The following is a 16,643-nucleotide window of genomic DNA, read 5'->3' as shown; positions in this document are numbered from 1 at the left end:
AGGTGATGGTGGCAGTGGATGCGTGTTTTTAAAAAGAGAAGGCCACCGCGATGCTATCGTTACGGAACTGCTCTCCATTCTCATCGAGTCAGTTTCTCTATTCGGAGTGACTATTCAGCATATCAGCTACTCTGTCTATGAGTACAAGAGACTCCTCGACCTCAACTCAAAGTATTCATTCATTCATCTCACAGAGTCTACTCATCTCATCATGGCACCTTCAATCGAGTTAACCGCTCCCAACGGGGTAAAATGGTCTCAACCAACAGGCCTATTCATCAACAATGAATTCGTCTCTTCATCAAGTGGTCAAACCCTTACATCAATCGACCCCGCGTAAGTCTTTTCCCCCTCATCTATTTACTCTCACTCACATTCATCAGCACCGAAAATGAAATCGCTACAGTCCAAGCCGCTGATGCACAAGACATCGACAAAGCCGTCAAGGCCGCCAAAGCAGCCATGCGTCACCCTTCATGGAAGGACCTCCCCGCTTCAGACAGAGGTCAACTCATGGCCCGTCTAGCAGACCTCATCGAGTCAAAGCGGGAACTCTTCGCTACCATTGACGCATGGGATAACGGAAAGACGTACATCGAGACTCTAGAGAATGATCTCGTTGAAGCTGTCGGTGTTATTCGTTATTACTCAGGCTGGGCTGATAAAACGTTTGGTCAAACCATCAACACGACTCCTCAAAAGTTTGCATACACAATTCGTCAGCCTGTTGGTGTCATCGCGCAGATCATTCCTTGGAATTATCCTCTTTCTATGGCTACGTGGAAACTCGGTCCTGCATTGGCTTGTGGAAACGCAGTTGTCATCAAAGCAGCTGAGCAGACGCCTTTGAGTCTTTTGGTCTTGGGTGAACTCATCAAGGAAGCTGGTTTTCCACCTGGTGTAGTCAACATCGTCAATGGTCTAGGCAAAGACACAGGTGCAGCCCTGGTACAGCATCCCTTGGTGGATAAGATCGCGTTTACGGGGTCTACAGCCACAGCTGCCAACATCATGGGTGTCGCGGCAAAGACACTAAAGAACATTACCCTTGAAACGGGAGGAAAGTCGCCTTTGTTGGTGTTTGACGATGCTGAGATGGACCAGGCAGTCAAATGGTCTCATTTCGGCATCATGTCGAACCAAGGCCAGATTTGCACTGCGACATCGCGTATTCTTGTGCAAGAGACTATTTATGAAGAATTCATCAAGCAGTTCGTCAACACGCTCAACACTGTGAGTAAAGTGGGTGACCAGTGGGATAAGGAAACATACCAAGGACCCCAGGTGTCAAAGGTGCAATACGAGAGAATTCTTGAGTACATCGACATTGGCAAGAAAGAAGGCGCAACAGTAGCAGCCGGAGGTGGTCCCCTCAAGATCAACGGCTCAGACAAGGGTTTCTACATTTCCCCTACAGTCTTTACCGACGTGAAGCCCTCCATGCGGGTCTTCCGCGAGGAGATTTTCGGTCCAGTGGTGGTTATTTCTACCTTCAAGACAGAGGAGGAAGCTATTGAGTTGGCGAATGATACGGCGTACGGTCTGGGTGCTGCTGCGTTTACGACTAATTTGGAAAAGGCGCATCGAGTCGCTGCGGCGATTGAGGCGGGAATGGTCTGGATTAATAGTAGTCAGGATTGTGATCCTAGAGTGCCGTTTGGAGGTGTGAAGCAGAGTGGCATTGGGAGGGAGCTTGGTGAGGCAGGGTTGGAGGCGTATACGCAAATTAAGAGTGTTCATATAAATATGGGAAATAGGCTGTAGATGTAGACAGAAAGTAATAAATTGAGATCAAGTCAGTCAAAATGTTGAGATGTAATTGAGATGGTTTACTCTCGGTCGTGTTGGTTTAACTGCCACGCCGACAGGTGATGTTGCAGTGGCTGACCACTATAGCCATCCACTAAAACAACCAACTGCGACGGCCACCTCGAATATTTACACTCACGTACTTTCATTCACCTTCAATCAGGATACACAGACGATTATTGTAAAGTTGAGCTTCATTTTGAGATGATGAATATTATCATAAATAAATTTGACAAAGAAAATATGCATGTCTAAAGACTGAGCAAGTACAATCGGTCCAGTATTACTGTACCAGCGTGTAGATGGATGGATATGGACAAAGACAGAACAAAGAGGATATAGTGTGTTAAAAAAAGACCCAGGATGAACCCAATTCCCAATGACCAAGAGCAAACAAGACTCCAAGATAATTTCCCCAAAACCCAGAAGCATTCATCATCTTACACATCATCGAAAGAAAGAAAAAAAAATTAAGGAGATTTTGTGATGGCGTACTCTTCAAGAATGGCAACAGCCTCGTCCCATCCTCTGGAAGCAGCAATCTCGGTGACGGATCGGTCAAGCTCATCCTTGACATCCAAGTCAAAACCGGCCTTTTCTCCGAGAAGACGGAGGATTTGCTCGTCGCCGTTCTCGACGGCTTGCATGACACCGTTCCAGCCGCGGTAGACCTTGTTGGGGTCCGCACCGTGCTCGAGGAGAAACTCGAGGATCTCGCCGTCGCCGCGGTATCGGCGGAGGGCCTTAACCACTGGCAAATGCTCGCCAGGGGCATTGATGTCGGCGCCACCTTCGTTGATGAGGAACCACACGATATCCTTGCGGTCTTCGCGGATGGCGGATGTGAGAGGAGAGAAAACACCGCCATTCTTGTCCTCTACTGATACTCCGGCGTTGAGGAGGAGCTTGACGGATTCGAGCTGGTTGGCTACGACGGCCATCTCCATGACTCCCTTAAAGGCGCGGGGCTCGGCAAGCACAGAAAGGATGCGCTTGAGGATGGGAGGGTTGCGGACGGCCATGCAGACGGGCCAATCTTGACCTCGAACGTTGGGGTCGGCGCCGTGGTTGAGGAGGAAGTCGACCATTTCGACTCTGTTCTCCCGAATGGCAGTCGTCAAGGGTGAGTGACCCTTGGGGTTCTTGTCGTTGGGGTTCATGCCCTTCTCGAGAAGCCATGTAAGAGCCTCCATGTTGTTGACGCTGATAGCAGTCTCGACAATACCTTTGGGCGAAGAAAGGTTGACACCAGCCTCGACAAGGTGAGGAAGGTACTGAAGACGGTTGTGCGTGATGCACTTGAAAGCGGGATACTCGCTAGCAGGGACGTTGGGATCAGCCTTGTTGGCAAGAAGTAAATGGAAAATGTCGGGTCGGTTGTCACGGATCGATGTGCAGAGGGGAGTGTAGACACCATCCTTCTTTTGGTTGGGGTCGACCTTTGAGTTGAGCAGAATCTTGACCGACTCGATGTTGTTGACACTGACGGCAAGTTCCATAATACCAGGAGCCTTCTTGGGGTCGGCACCGTGGTTGAGAAGGACTTGCAGACATGCAGACTGGTATGTCGCGGGCCAGAGCATGTGCTTGGGGCCAGGTAAGTTGGGGTTGGCGCCATGGTCGAGAAGACTCTGGACGATGTCTACACGAGAGTTCTGGATAGCCTCAAAGAGAGCAGTCTTACCCTCACGACTCTTGAGATCGGGATCAGCGCCGTAGTCAAGGATGAGATCAATGAACCTCTTGGGTGTCTTCTTGTTGATAGCAGCGCTGAGAAGTGTCTCGCCAGTGGCGGTTAACTGGTTGGGGTCGCCACCGTAGATCAAGAGAAGATGAGCAAAGTTGACCTTGTTGGCCATGCAGGCAGCAGCAAGGGCAGTCTCATTGTCGGGGCCAATTTGGAAAGTGGGATCAGCGCCGTATTTGAGAAGAGGGACAGCGCCGGCAATGAAAGACCGCTCGACAGCAGCGAAGAGAGGGGTGATGCCGTCGCGGTCGATACCGTTGGGGTCAGCACCAAAGAGAAGAAGTAGACGAACAGCTTCGGAGTCGGTGTTGAGGACAGCTTCCTTGAGGGCGAGATGATCAGAACCAGTGTTGGGAGAAACACCACGGTCCAGGAGTTGCTCGATGAGCTTGTGGTTCTTGCCACGGACAGCGCTGATGAGAGCAGTCTTGAGGTTCGTGGCGTCAGCACCGACAGTGTTGCGGGGGTTCCAGCGGGGCATGCTGAAGGGGTCAGCCTTGATGCGGACAGCCTTGGTACCACCGTTGAGATCGAGACCAGCAAGCTCTTCAAGAGAGACTTCACTATCTGATATTTGGGTGTGCTGCGACCGTGTCTCGTGGTGCTCATCAAAAGTGCTCATGCGATCAAAGGTAGCTGTTGTTCCAGAGTGGTATCGCTCATTGGAGTGCACTGAACTGGCAGTGTTGTGGTGGTGATTGCTAAATGAGCGCGCATCGTTGTGAATAGAAGCGATGGGGTCAGTATGTAGAGAAGCAGAGCGCTCAGCCCAGGGGAGAGGAGGAAGAGGAGGCTGCGAGTTGATGGACATGACATGGCCTTCAATACCACGATGCGCAGAGGCAGAAGATGGTCTGTACTGAGAACCACCAGCGTCGGAAACCTTTGATCGAGGTGCGACACCAGCGCGGGAGTCCATGCGGTCGAGAGCAGCTGCGAGACCGGTGTATCCGATACCGAGCTCATTCTCAATCTTCTCGTTGCCTAAGCTCCACTGGAACATAAGAGCGCTCATGCGAAGACTCTCGCGTGTGCGACCGAGGGCGCTGATCATCTTTTCGATATCGTTATCACCAAAGATGCGACCCCATCCACGACGCATGCGACCCATGGTACCCTTGCGCTCATTCTCCAAGAATCTGCCGAGCATCTGGTCAAGAAGCTGAAAGTCTGCTTGTGTGACGCGGAACTTCTTGCTCAGCTCTGAGATGACGTCGGCGGGAAAGGTTTGTTGGTTGCGGATGCACTCGCCGAGGCCGGCCTCGATAGAGAACAGGATCTCACATGTGTCGAGGAAGTCGTGAGCGAGGACGTCGAGGCCGTGGGGTTGCTTGGTCACCATTGTGAGGTACTCTAGCATGCGAACCGAGATGCGGTCGCCGAGGGCGGTGGTCTTGTGGCATAGCTCCAAGCAGGCGCTCTGAGCCTTTACGCTGTTGGCCATGACTGTGGTGCTCTTTTTGCTGTTGAGCGATCGGGGAACTGTTCTTGTTGTTGCAGCTGCGGTGGGTGCTCTCGCAGCGCTAGTATTAGGAGGAGAAATGGTGGAAACTGTGGTGACAGAGGGTGCCTTTTTGAGAGGCGCTGTGGCGGAAGCAGACTTTGATGTAGGTGGCACTGCAGTGCTCTTTGCAGGACTAGCGGGAACGTACGCCTGAGCGGAAATCTGAGCGAGGCGCTTCTTGGTATGAGGAGGCGTGACGGGTCGAGCAGATGGATTAAGTTCAGGAAGAGAACCTAGCAGTGGCGATCTCGACTTTTGTATCTCTTGAGCTTGAGGTCTGGTTGGGCTGGTTGGACTGCTGGGAAGACCGAGGGCTTCGTTTGAGACGAGAGAGAAGGATTCCCTTGGACCAAGAGCAAGGGCTTCGAAGAAAGAGTATTCCTTGTCAGTAGCAGGAGCAGGAGCAGGACCCAGAGAAGCGATTTGAGTGGTCATTATTAAAAAGAAAAGAGCGAAAGGAAGACAAGAGGGGGGATATGGGCTCTCTTAGTAGAAGGGGAGAGGAGGGGAAGGGAAAGCGGGAGCAACAGGCTTTATCAGAACGAGTATGGTCTTGTGCGAGTAGTCGAGTCGAGGCCGCAAGCCAAGCATATCTTGAGCTCCCAAAGTGCGGAATAGCATACCAGTCAGCTCTTCAGGTACCGCACTGTAGTAAAAGTGAAAGAGTAAGCGGGACCCTAGTTCTCCAAGTATCCATACGTAGTTTGGTATGCGATGCGACATTGACTGAATTGCTCTGTTACCCGGTCTGGACTAAGCAAGGGTCTAGTCTAGAGCTGAAGGGGAGAGGCGTTGTCCAACAGGTTTAGTGTGATGCGTCTGAACGGATCTACCGGACTGTACTGGACCCAGGACAAGGTGTGTCCACTCCCTTCGCATCACATCGATCACTTTTTTTTACGTAGGGAGACAGAGGGAAACCCCTGCTTGAGTGGTAGATCGGCGCTTTGACATGGGTCTAAGAGCATGGGTCTAAACATTGGAGGGGTTGTACCCCTGGTACGCTGTGGCATTTGAGATATCACAGTGAGTAGTAGATAGCTGTCAATTAACTAACGAGACGGGGCAGATTACTCTTCTTGGTCAAGTTTGGGCATCTATTATGCTATTAAGCCGGGTTTACTTGAGGTCATCTTTCTTGGGTTCCATTGCTACTGCAAGGACGATAATGCATATAGACGAAAGCGAGGGAGATAGATATGACAAATCAATTCATCCAGTGTAACAATTCACAATAACCAATAAATAAATGCGCGCTCGGGCAAAGAGCGTGCACAGAATTGGTGATACAGCGAGAGAGGTCTCTCGCTCAACTCTGAAGAAAAAAAAAGCCACGAATCTTACAGGGGGCCAATAAGCTTTGCTAGGGGGGTTCCGGGGTGTGTTTTGGTGGTGTCGTCCAAGCTCAGTTGACGATTTGTACGTATCTTACGGACCACCTAGCAATAAGGTAGCACAGCTAAGATAAATGGTGGTAGATAAAGTACGGTCATTATTAACTAACTAGAGAGACGGCGTTTTTTACGAGACTTTTCCGAGTGAAGCATGACGAATCGATGGGTCCAGATTAAGTAGAAATACAAACTACCGAGGTAGATGACGGCAAACAGACTCGAGGGTAGCAGTCACCATCTCATCTCATCTCATCTCGTAATATTGGCCAGGTTTATGCTTTGTGCTCTATTTATTCTTCAATGCAACTCTGGGATATCCTCGGTAGACCTAGATCTTATGCGAAAAAGGGCGACTACCCTGTTTATCTGTATCTGTTCTACTACCTCAATGCCCCTGCCACCCTTTCACTGAGACATTTTGTTACTGCAGGGTGAACAAGAAATGGTAAAGTTTGCACCCAAGATTGCACCCAAGACTAGTTAGTGGCTTGGAGCTTGGGGATTGTGTGTCTGTTGGCGATGGATGGGACATTTTACTTTACGCTAGGATATCGGGAAAATGCAGACGTTCCTGACGCCAAACCAGGACAGGGGATTGAGAGTCCTTTTTGACAAATAAGTAATTCAATTCGATATAAACAAAACGATTCGAAAGTGATAATCCCTTGCTTGGATCCTTCAGCGGGTAAATGTACATAGTATTTCGTATAGACTCCCTGCTTCTACGGTGCGCTCATGTCTCGGACCCCTTCAACGACTTTTGACTAGGGACCGTCTGTCTCTCCACTGTAGAAGGACAAGCCAGCGTGTGGTCAATACAAACCTTGACAATCGTCAATCTTTGCTATTACCGATGTAGTGTTGCATCAATGGGAAATGGTAGTCCACAGCGAATGTGACCCTGTCAATTAAACAGCCTCGCATATCTATATCCAAGCCTCGGTATGAACGCCACCCTTGGTATTGTTTGTTCTTCATCCTCTCTGCTGTGAATAGATGGCCATTCTTTACACTGTACAAACATGTCCATGGTGGAAACCCAACTGCCACGTGGAGTGTACATATGCAAGGGCGCCAATGGTCTGGATTCTCTTTTGCCTTGGTCTTTGGTCTGAAGCTTGACGCTTATCTCCCGCGCGATGCTCGATCCGGTGTAAGTTCAATCTCCACTCTGACAAAAAAGAAAGGGGCGTACCGAGCAAAACATAAAAAAAAAAAAATAATAATAATAATAAAGTGGTTGATGATGGAGGTTATTCTCCCTTGTCAGAGTAGGATTTCTAGGGATGAGAAAAGTAAAAAAAAGAGGGATGACCAACAGTTCGTTTTGGCATTATTTGACGTGATGGAAAAAGGACATGTCGCATGGAGTTTACAGGGGAGGTTAGCGGTGGTGGGTTAGTTAGTTACCGTTTAGAGGTTCGTCTGTTTCTGTGTTTAACCTGCCAACTTCATTCACTTTGCTTTTTTATCACTGATCTCATCATATGCAAGACAGTAATTATGATGTATCAGTAATTAATTGACAGCTGCCAAGGCAATATGCATCCCATCCCAAAGAACCGGAACACGTTCCCACTTTCTTACGGGCGCACCACTTTTTTACTCCCGGGGCTCTGGGGCCGCCTGTAATTAACTCTATTGGCGCTGTAAATTTCGCATTCCCCCAGAGTCTCTGGCAAACGGCAACAAACCGCATTCCAATAAAAGTTCCCAGAAGTTTAATTGCTATTTAACTTTTGGGGAATATCACTTTTCATTCCAGGTTTTTCTGCTTTGGTGATAATGTGATCAATCTCTTCTTTGGAGTCTCCCTGCTTAACGGATAGACTCGAGGTTGGGGATATGCAAGGAGTCAGAGTAAGAGTCAGAGACAAATGACGAGATGTCAGGCCATTTTGTAACGGTTTAACTGAGACTTGTCTTGCAATTTGACTGCCACTGAATTAATTTCTTGCACCTTGTCTTTTGGTAGCCGAGACTTGTTCTGGTCATTTACATGTTCTAGTGAAGATAAACTGTAACCTTGTTGGGGGGACTGGAATGACGCCAACACTTTGTTTCCACTCTAGCCACATGGGACGAACAAAGGAATGAACCAGAATAGAAAAAGAAAAAGAAGCCGAAGAACGAGAAGAAGCAAGGGATAAAAAGACGTTTGACCTCAGTGGCAAATGATGGAGTTGAATGTGAACTGTCGTTTTTTTCTTCTCGGATCTGTGGATCTGAATCTGACATCTCATCTAACCTCGCTTATCCAAGTCTCCGCTCTCCAGCCTGAATTGAACTCGGCCTGACCTGGTCTCAATCTGATCGGAAAGAGTGTCCGAATTTTGACGGCACGGCACGTAAATTATTTTACCACCACACAGATAACTGTCCATTAATTTCTGAGCCACCTCCAACAAATTACACTTTACTTCCCGAATGAACGTGGCTGATAACGACAAACAAACGCGGAATCCGGGCCAAATCTCGAATCTGCATCGCGATCCATAGTGGCTTGCGCGGGCAACCATTCATTCGGGTATGTTTAAGCCAGGTAATTCTGTTTATAAACTCTATTCAAATTAACTCGATACAAGCAAGCCGTGATTAAGCTCCAGATGCTGTCTGCCTAATGTTTGTCGCATTGACACACTCATAGTTAATGGATGGACCCTTGGGTATGTCACGGATATTTTGTCCCGTAGTCAAGAGGTCAGTGCAAAGACACCAAGGAGGGAAAAAAACACAGACATTGCGCCACGATGCAATCGTTAGATCTGATCACGAACCAACACAGACTGGTTCCCCTACGGCATCATTCTCCGCGAAGCCGTTGGTGCGCACACACTTCAATAGCTGCTCTTTTTTTTTCTCCTATCACGCGAGATGGCCCCCCTGTTGCCACTAAGAAAAAAGCCACCATTATCATTCTTGGGATAACTGGGGAAATACTACTCCAGAAGAAGCATCCAACTCCGTTTCGGTTGTCCCAGGAGATTGGAACCCGGATAAAGATGGAAAAAAAAAATGTCAACTGATGGGGATAATTCACGGGATAATTATGTATGTGCTATGATCAAATTACCGTTTCGCTTCGGACGCTAGAGTGATAATTGGAGATGATCGTTTCCTGTCGGGCCGGAGACAGATGCAGTAGTACTCCGTCATATCCATACCAAGTGTTTGGGACGAATGATCGACAGTTCACAAGACATTTCTGAAACCAGCGCCAAAAAGTCTGGGACCACTCATGTCAGCACCAGTGTATGAGAGAGTTGTAACGCAGAGTACCTAGCCTCAAACATGAAACAAATACAGAGCTCATCAAGAAGGATGGCAATTTGATCTTGGCTATCTGCTAATGAAACACAGCTACAGCCAAACAGGAAACAACACGGGACACGTTATCCGTAGATGTCATCAGCTGGAGAGGGTAAACAGACTAATGTATGTAATTAATTGATTGGGATTGGTTTGAAGCGGATAGATAATTGCGCCGGTTCAAATGAGCTGGTAATTGATTCTTGGGACAGCCCCTGAGCTGAAGGGCCATGTGGCAGGTGAGGCTGTAGGGTAATCACAGTTCAATTATCACCACTTTCTCACGCGACGGCGACTGAGAATCAGTCTGCAATACAAAAATAAAATTAGACTAGGTGCCTGATAACAGGGATGTTTCTGGTCTCAAACTGACTTTTCATCATTCAACATCAAATATATTGCATTCACATGCAGTCGATTCAATAACACGTACACATTCAGCTCCAGACATGAGTCGGTGCGCTGTGCGTGGGCCACATCACAACGTCAGCTCTCAGCCCTATAACTTTTCACTTCATCCCATCTGCAAACCTCCTTTCTTTTTCTTACTTCAATCTCGATCAAAGGGCTGAGAAAAGAATGGTAAAAAATATCCCGGGCCTATGAAAGTCCAGATCAACACGAGTCCACCTTTGTCGGCGTGGCCGCGCTACTGAAAGCCATTTCATCAACAAAGGCCCAGACCCAGAGGTACGGTACCGCTGCCGAAAATTTACGGTCTATGATTCAACCAACAGATCGATTCCAGAATGACATTCATTTGAAGTTAGTGTAACACTTTGTGACCCTTTGAAGAACGGCCGGTGGATGTAAAAAGTATACATTCATCAACACGCCAATCTTGTGAGACAAAAACATTAATGCTTCCAACATCACCATCGCAAACAGATTCTCGGCAAACTTTATAGTGCAAATACCCATCACAAGACAATTGATTGAGTTGGGCCAACATTGCCAATACCACTAACAAAGATAGTCTCCCCATCCGGCGGAAACTAACGATATACCCTACTACTCTCACCAATGCTACCGTTGACAGCGGCTAGGCCGTCTCATTCCCCCGCTGAAGGAGATTTGAACTAAAACATTATATTTCTGTTCCAGGCAGACTACAAACCTAGGCAGTCTTAGTTGGAGAGCCCACGTGTCTTAGAGCTGCGACGATGCCTATTAAAGCTGACGTAGTGCCTGGTGAAGGGATCCCCTTGCTTGTTAGAGCTGACATGGTGTCTATTAAGTTGCCCTTTTGGCTCTTAGGGCTGCGATAGATCCCTTTCGGGTTGCGACGATGCTTTTGGAGAGTGCGCAGTGGAGAGGGCATTGACTCGGCTCGTGCCGTGGAATCTTCGTGCTTGGTCATTGCATACAAGTATGGGGTCAAAGTGTTGTGCGCTGGACCCTGAGAACAGAGATTAAGACTTTGGTGGATCAGGTATGTGCAGTCAGAGGCTATCGCGGCAAGTTTGTACCTACTTATGCAAGACTTGGATGCCACAAATGGAAGCGGCGAGGCCAACCCTCTTTACAACAAGTCTCTTATTGTTAATGGACAAAAGATTCACAGCCGTTTATTGTGGGAACATCGATACACGATGTTAAATTTTATGTGCCAGGTTCTTTGGTCTGTGATAAGATCTTCTATATCACATAATGACCCTCAAGCCTTTTCTTATTCTCGCCTTCTCATGGTACAACGGGCTTATATGCAGCACCCGTATCAAGAATCACCTTCCCTTGAAAAGCAATCATACATGTAATGATATCCTTGTCTCCCTGTTTAACTAAAGGAGCATCCGTGGGCACTACCTGAGCTGGAAGACCTTTCCCGTTGGGTATGATGATATAGACTATCTGCCCCGAAGCACGCAAAGGCAAGTTCGCAATGTTGGCTATGGCCTCACCTCGGAGGAAGATTGCGCAAACGGGAACACAGCATAGATAGCTGGGAAGGGATCTGTACATCGATGTACATCGACACCAGCTCTTCAAAGCTCTTGCACTGAGCTGCATAATCTCGATGGGCGATGCGAGTTGGTCGTCCGGTATTAAAAGGCCTTGAACGTGACTTGGGCCTAACGTTTCGAAGAGATGTAGTAGATCGTTGACGAACGCCTTGTCCGTCCTCATAAAAAAGAGAGAATTCAAGCCAACGTCGACGCAGTTGCCAAAGTCTGGTATATCGCTCGTCAATCGATGTTGACAGGATAATTTCGGGCTCATTGCCAATTCTGCATGTCCGGCAGGAGTCTTCCATTGCTTGCCCTCAAGATTCCATATGCGACAGGCAGTCCAGAAACCAAGTCTTTTGCGCCCAAACCTAAAGTGTACCGCCATACCGACGTGATCAATGCTGACCCATGTACCTGTCTTGCCAATATTATGATACCCTTCTTTGTCATTTGTTCCAAGAATCTCTTTCATGCCAAGAAGAAGCCACAGCGTCGTGTATTTCCTTTGCTGCGGGACTTCCCAGGCAAGTTTTTGCGCATCGTCTCCGAGGAATCTGTTCCAACGTAGCATTCGCAGATTAGCTATCTTTTCCAGGAAGCGCATCTCTTCCTCCGACATATCTGTGCAGCTTGCAACAGTACACAGAAACCATTGATCTAGTTCTTCGTTGAACTCTTTCTCAGTGAATGCCCGATTACTTCGAAAATGCCATAGCCATAGCGCGTAAACAGAGGAAATAGCCCACCGAAACAAGAACATAATCTTGGTTGTGCCATCATAATCGTCTAGAACCCGAATGCAAGAAAGATTGATAAAATCTGTCATGGCGAGATTTGCTCGATCGAGGTCAGGACAGGGTGACCAGGTACATGGGTGTCTAAGCATGAGATGCATCAGGCCCGGATGACTGATGAGTAAGTTCTGTGCATCTGATCTTGCCCATATATCTCCATGAAGATGAAAGGCATCGACGGCATCGGGTGTAAAGATTAACCTCATTCCTTTGATGATGGAGAGGATTGCGCCTCGCTTGATGGCTCCGGCTAGCTGGTCCATCAGTGTGAGGGACGCGAGGATTGATGCGACGATGGCAAAGGCAAATGCTATTGGATCGGCGGATCCAAAAACGGGATCCGGTGGGAGGACTACTGTCTGGACTGGTGAACTGTCCATTCTGAGATCGTCAATGGAGGGTGGGATTTGGATGAGATGAAGTGTCGCCAAACGCAGAGCAAGCGAAAGTTTAGAGGTATGGAAATAAGAACTGGGGGAACAGGAGACAATCAGATACATAGCCGTATGTAGGCCATTCATCTTGAGATGGTTGTCATGTTTGTCTCGAAACTCAGAGCCTGATATCTGACCGTCGCTAATATTGGACCTATAAAGTCCTAGCTTCACCGATGTCAGCCACCACACTTCAGATCTACCAATTGGGCTTAACTAACGCGGCTTCGGAAACTGCAGAAGGATTCTGTGTGTATAGCACGTGCAGAAGCTGAAAGACTAACTAGGCAACCTGCAGCAAAGGATTGAAAGAGAGCTGACTATTGGTTAATCCAAACGGAGAAACTGCTCCTTTCAACAAGGCTATCCATTGAGACACGACTATTGAACTACGCCGTTGCTAGCTAGGTGATGGGAATCAAGTGACGCTTATGCGGCTGATCTCGACACTTTTGTATGAGAATGTCTTTGGGTCCCTGCCAAGAACAGAATTCTCTTTGTCAATTTACTCTAATTTCTAATAAAAGATCTATACAGATTAATATCCTGAACATCAAATTCAGGTTCTCTTAATAACATACTTTCCCGATAAGGATATATATAACATCAATAATGAGGGCTATTATATAGAAGAAGCCTATGAACTTCATCAGCGTTCCTATAGCATCCAAGATGTGCAATCCAAAAACAGAAATGTCCTTTTTGCCTTTGTTTTTCTTAGAGTGCGGAATTAAAATCTTCTTAGGGTTGTTTGTAGATGACTTCGAAGGTCCACGGGTCAACTTGCTACTATTAGGATTCCGCGCTTGAGTTTGCTGTCACCGTCGGGCTTTGGACAGCCAATGCGGGGAACCCTTATCTCCTGACTTAGGTAATATGTCAGATTCTTTCAAAAGGTCGACCATCCCTTGTATATCTATCGGCTCGACGGTATGAGATGTGTCAAGACTCCTAGCGTCAGCTGCTTCGTGCGCAGTTATTGGCATGAACTGCAGACCTGCTAGGTCCGGATAGGACTGGGAGGGCATTTGTGATGACATTGAGGTAGTATTTTGACCTGGCTCACAGCTCAAGTCAATGAGATCCTCAACTGGTTCCATGTGGTCAAGCTCTCTCCGAGTCAAGGGAATCTAGGATCGTGTTGTTAGTAAGATACTATATTGGGTTTCTGGATCGACCTACAGGCTTAGAAGTTGAAGCAACAGCATAATACTCTCTCGTTTGCGATAAAGGCGCCCAAGCAACCCCTTCATGTCTTCCTTCCACAGTGCCATAAATCAAGATTGCCAGTCGCTGCGATTGAAAAGCAACTCAAATTCTTGCTTGATGCATGCCAAAGTCGCACGGCAACCCTTGACTGCAATTGAGAAGACCCCTTCAACCTTGTATCGCGAGATTGCTTCCTGATCATCCTGCAAGGCGTCCTCAACGCCCTCCAGTGCTGCTTGAATTAATCTAGCTTCTTCAGATAAATCTAAGAGCGAGTCGGCCGTGTGGGTGGTTGTGCCAACAATCCCTTTGACTTCAATTACGCACTTGTAGACCGCAGCGGCCAGAGCGACTGAGTCACTGGTGATGCTAAGAGGATCCATCCCACGCCTAGAACCCTTTGGCAAAGCCCTTAGAGAATAATGTAGTCTTTTCGGATGAAACCTGCCAGAATTGTGATAGTAAAGCTCACCCGATTCAGTTGGGGGCCTGTTGACTTTTGTGTTTAGTTTCAACCTCAAAGGTGGCTATGCAAAAGTAAGCAATATGAGGGGTCTGAAGCATTCGATAAAAATGCCCAATAAGTCAAGGGAACTTATGAGCTTCTAGCCAATTAAATTTGAGTGATGCTGAGCCAAGATTTGAGGTGCGTGAGCTGCCAGCCTGATTTGTACCTATAGTCCGCAGTTGGTAATAGGCAACAAGCCGTAAGCTTATAGACCATATAGTCGATGCCCGCTCTATGATAACCTCGAAAAGCGTGCAGCTTTGTCACGAAAGGTAAGGCTCATAAAGTAACCTTACTCTCACACATCACATCATTTACAAAAACACCATGTTATGTCAAGAGCGCCCTGTTGGTAACATGTGACCAATCATGTTAGTGAGGAGTAAGCCGCAGCCTGCATGCGCGATTAACCTTGCATGCATCTTCACAAAGAATCGGGGTAGTGGTTTTTCACCTCGATATACGGAATCTCAATCATCTCGTCACAATGGTAGGCCCTTCCTCTAAACTCGGCAACGAAGGTTCATCCGTTCCTCCAAAGGGGGACTATCCCCCTGTCCTGACAGGCCACCGTGAACCCCTCGAAAGCGAGGGCTCCTTTAATCAATTCGAACATCTTGATCTAACGCCCATCATCGGGCGTGAATATCTCACCGTGGATCTTGCAAGCATTCTACGAGCTTCAAACTCAGATGAACTCATTCGAGATCTGGCTATTATCAGTAAGTAGTCAGCTGCCTCAACCATGTTATCTTATGCTACAGTGGCTCCATTAAGTCAAGACTAATACAGGCATTCTAGTTTCTCAAAGAGGAGTAGTATTCTTCCGGAAACAAGATAACATCACGAATGAATTGCAGAAAGAACTTGTCCAGCGTCTCGGAGAATTATCTGGCAAGCCATCCACATCTAAACTGCATATCCATCCTGTCAACAACTCGAATATAAGTAACTATACCGACGACGAGATAAGTGTGGTTTCATCAGAACAGGCTAAAAAGCTCAACACATCGCGCTTCTTAGAAAGGAAGCAGTCTCAGCGCAACCAATGGCACTCAGACATCGCTTTTGAGCCAGTTCCTAGCGACTACACTCTACTACGGATGCTTCAGCTACCAAAGACTGGTGGAGGTTCGTAAAACCCCAAGCCTTGCTTATTGGTGGACGTATACTTACGACTGTAGATACTCTTTGGGCATCGGGATATGAAGTTTACGATAGAATATCGTATCCACTGCGAACCTTTCTTGAAACGCTCACAGCAACATATGCTCAGCCCGGCTTCAACCAGAACGCTCGTGACAATGGGTTGCAAATGTACACCGGTGAGCGCGGTGCTCCAGAGAACAAGGGTGAATTGCTCGAAGCCATCCATCCCGTTGTCCGTACGAACCCAGTCACAGGCTGGAAAAGCATCTACGCCGTGGGACAACATGTTAGTCATATAAACGGGCTTAGCGAAGACGAGTCAAACAATTTTCTGAATTGGTTTCTTCAGCTTGTCGTAGAGAATCATGACTTGCAAGTACGAAGCCGGTGGCAGAACGTCAACGACATCGCGATTTGGGATAATCGCTGTACCTACCACGCAGCTACTCCTGACTACCTATATGGAGATTTTGGTGCAAGAGAAGGGACCAGGGCTGTAAGCGTGGGTGAGCGACCATATTTTGATCCTGAAAGCAAAAGTCGCAGTGAGTATCTCGGGTCGTTGATGATGGAAATAGAGTAGAGTTATTATTATGTAACTGCTTGTCCATACAAAAATATCAAAGCATACTGTGGACTTTTGATACTAGTTTAAGCATGTGAAGTTACATCTATCCTTCAGCACAGCCGGTGGGTATCAGATAGCTGCTCAAGCAAGATGCGTTCTTTCATTCAATTTACACAAGTGCATAACAAATCCACGCTTCAATGCCATTAGGATGCTTGTTCATTCTACTCTAGCTAGACATGTTGTATGAGCTATCAATAATAGTAGCC

The 16,643-nt window shown here is 47.5% G+C and overlaps 5 protein-coding genes across 5 annotated transcripts; 2 read left to right on the top strand and 3 right to left on the bottom strand.

Moving 5' to 3' along the window:
- The first annotated feature begins 7 nt into the window (after window positions 1-7).
- On the top strand, window positions 8-1,806 carry EDB82DRAFT_565691 (aldehyde dehydrogenase domain-containing protein). The gene is made up of 2 exons (XM_025730554.2): window positions 8-336; window positions 384-1,806. The coding sequence occupies exons 1-2, from the start codon at window positions 212-214 to the stop codon at window positions 1,762-1,764; spliced, it is 1,506 nt and encodes a 501-aa protein (XP_025587454.1). The 5' UTR covers window positions 8-211; the 3' UTR covers window positions 1,765-1,806.
- A 192-nt stretch (window positions 1,807-1,998) lies between these two features.
- On the bottom strand, window positions 1,999-5,584 carry EDB82DRAFT_493691 (ankyrin repeat-containing domain protein). The gene has a single exon (XM_025730565.2). It carries the CDS (start codon window positions 5,493-5,495, stop codon window positions 2,280-2,282), a length of 3,216 nt encoding a protein of 1,071 aa, XP_025587455.1. The 5' UTR covers window positions 5,496-5,584; the 3' UTR covers window positions 1,999-2,279.
- Window positions 5,585-11,351: 5,767 nt separating this feature from the next.
- EDB82DRAFT_493688 (uncharacterized protein) lies at window positions 11,352-13,044 on the bottom strand. The gene has a single exon (XM_025730576.2). It carries the CDS (start codon window positions 13,025-13,027, stop codon window positions 11,447-11,449), a length of 1,581 nt encoding a protein of 526 aa, XP_025587456.2. The 5' UTR covers window positions 13,028-13,044; the 3' UTR covers window positions 11,352-11,446.
- Window positions 13,045-13,957: 913 nt separating this feature from the next.
- EDB82DRAFT_117438 (uncharacterized protein) lies at window positions 13,958-14,633 on the bottom strand. Its single transcript, XM_065606992.1, has 2 exons — window positions 14,123-14,633; window positions 13,958-14,070 (listed from the first exon to the last, which is right to left on the bottom strand). Exon 1 carries the CDS (start codon window positions 14,530-14,532, stop codon window positions 14,218-14,220), a length of 315 nt encoding a protein of 104 aa, XP_065466046.1. The 5' UTR covers window positions 14,533-14,633; the 3' UTR covers window positions 13,958-14,070; window positions 14,123-14,217.
- Window positions 14,634-14,921: 288 nt separating this feature from the next.
- On the top strand, window positions 14,922-16,444 carry EDB82DRAFT_438763 (TfdA family taurine catabolism dioxygenase TauD). Its single transcript, XM_025730587.2, has 3 exons — window positions 14,922-15,379; window positions 15,459-15,788; window positions 15,842-16,444. Exons 1-3 carry the CDS (start codon window positions 15,145-15,147, stop codon window positions 16,387-16,389), a joined length of 1,113 nt encoding a protein of 370 aa, XP_025587457.2. The 5' UTR covers window positions 14,922-15,144; the 3' UTR covers window positions 16,390-16,444.
- The last annotated feature ends 199 nt before the right edge of the window (window positions 16,445-16,643 follow it).

Source organism: Fusarium venenatum (assembly GCF_020744135.1).
Source record: "Fusarium venenatum strain MPI-CAGE-CH-0201 chromosome Unknown EDB82scaffold_1, whole genome shotgun sequence".
NCBI classification, from domain to species: domain Eukaryota; kingdom Fungi; phylum Ascomycota; class Sordariomycetes; order Hypocreales; family Nectriaceae; genus Fusarium; species Fusarium venenatum.
The sequence above is the reverse complement of the archived record's forward strand: the minus strand, read 5'-3'. Positions and strand labels throughout refer to the sequence as shown.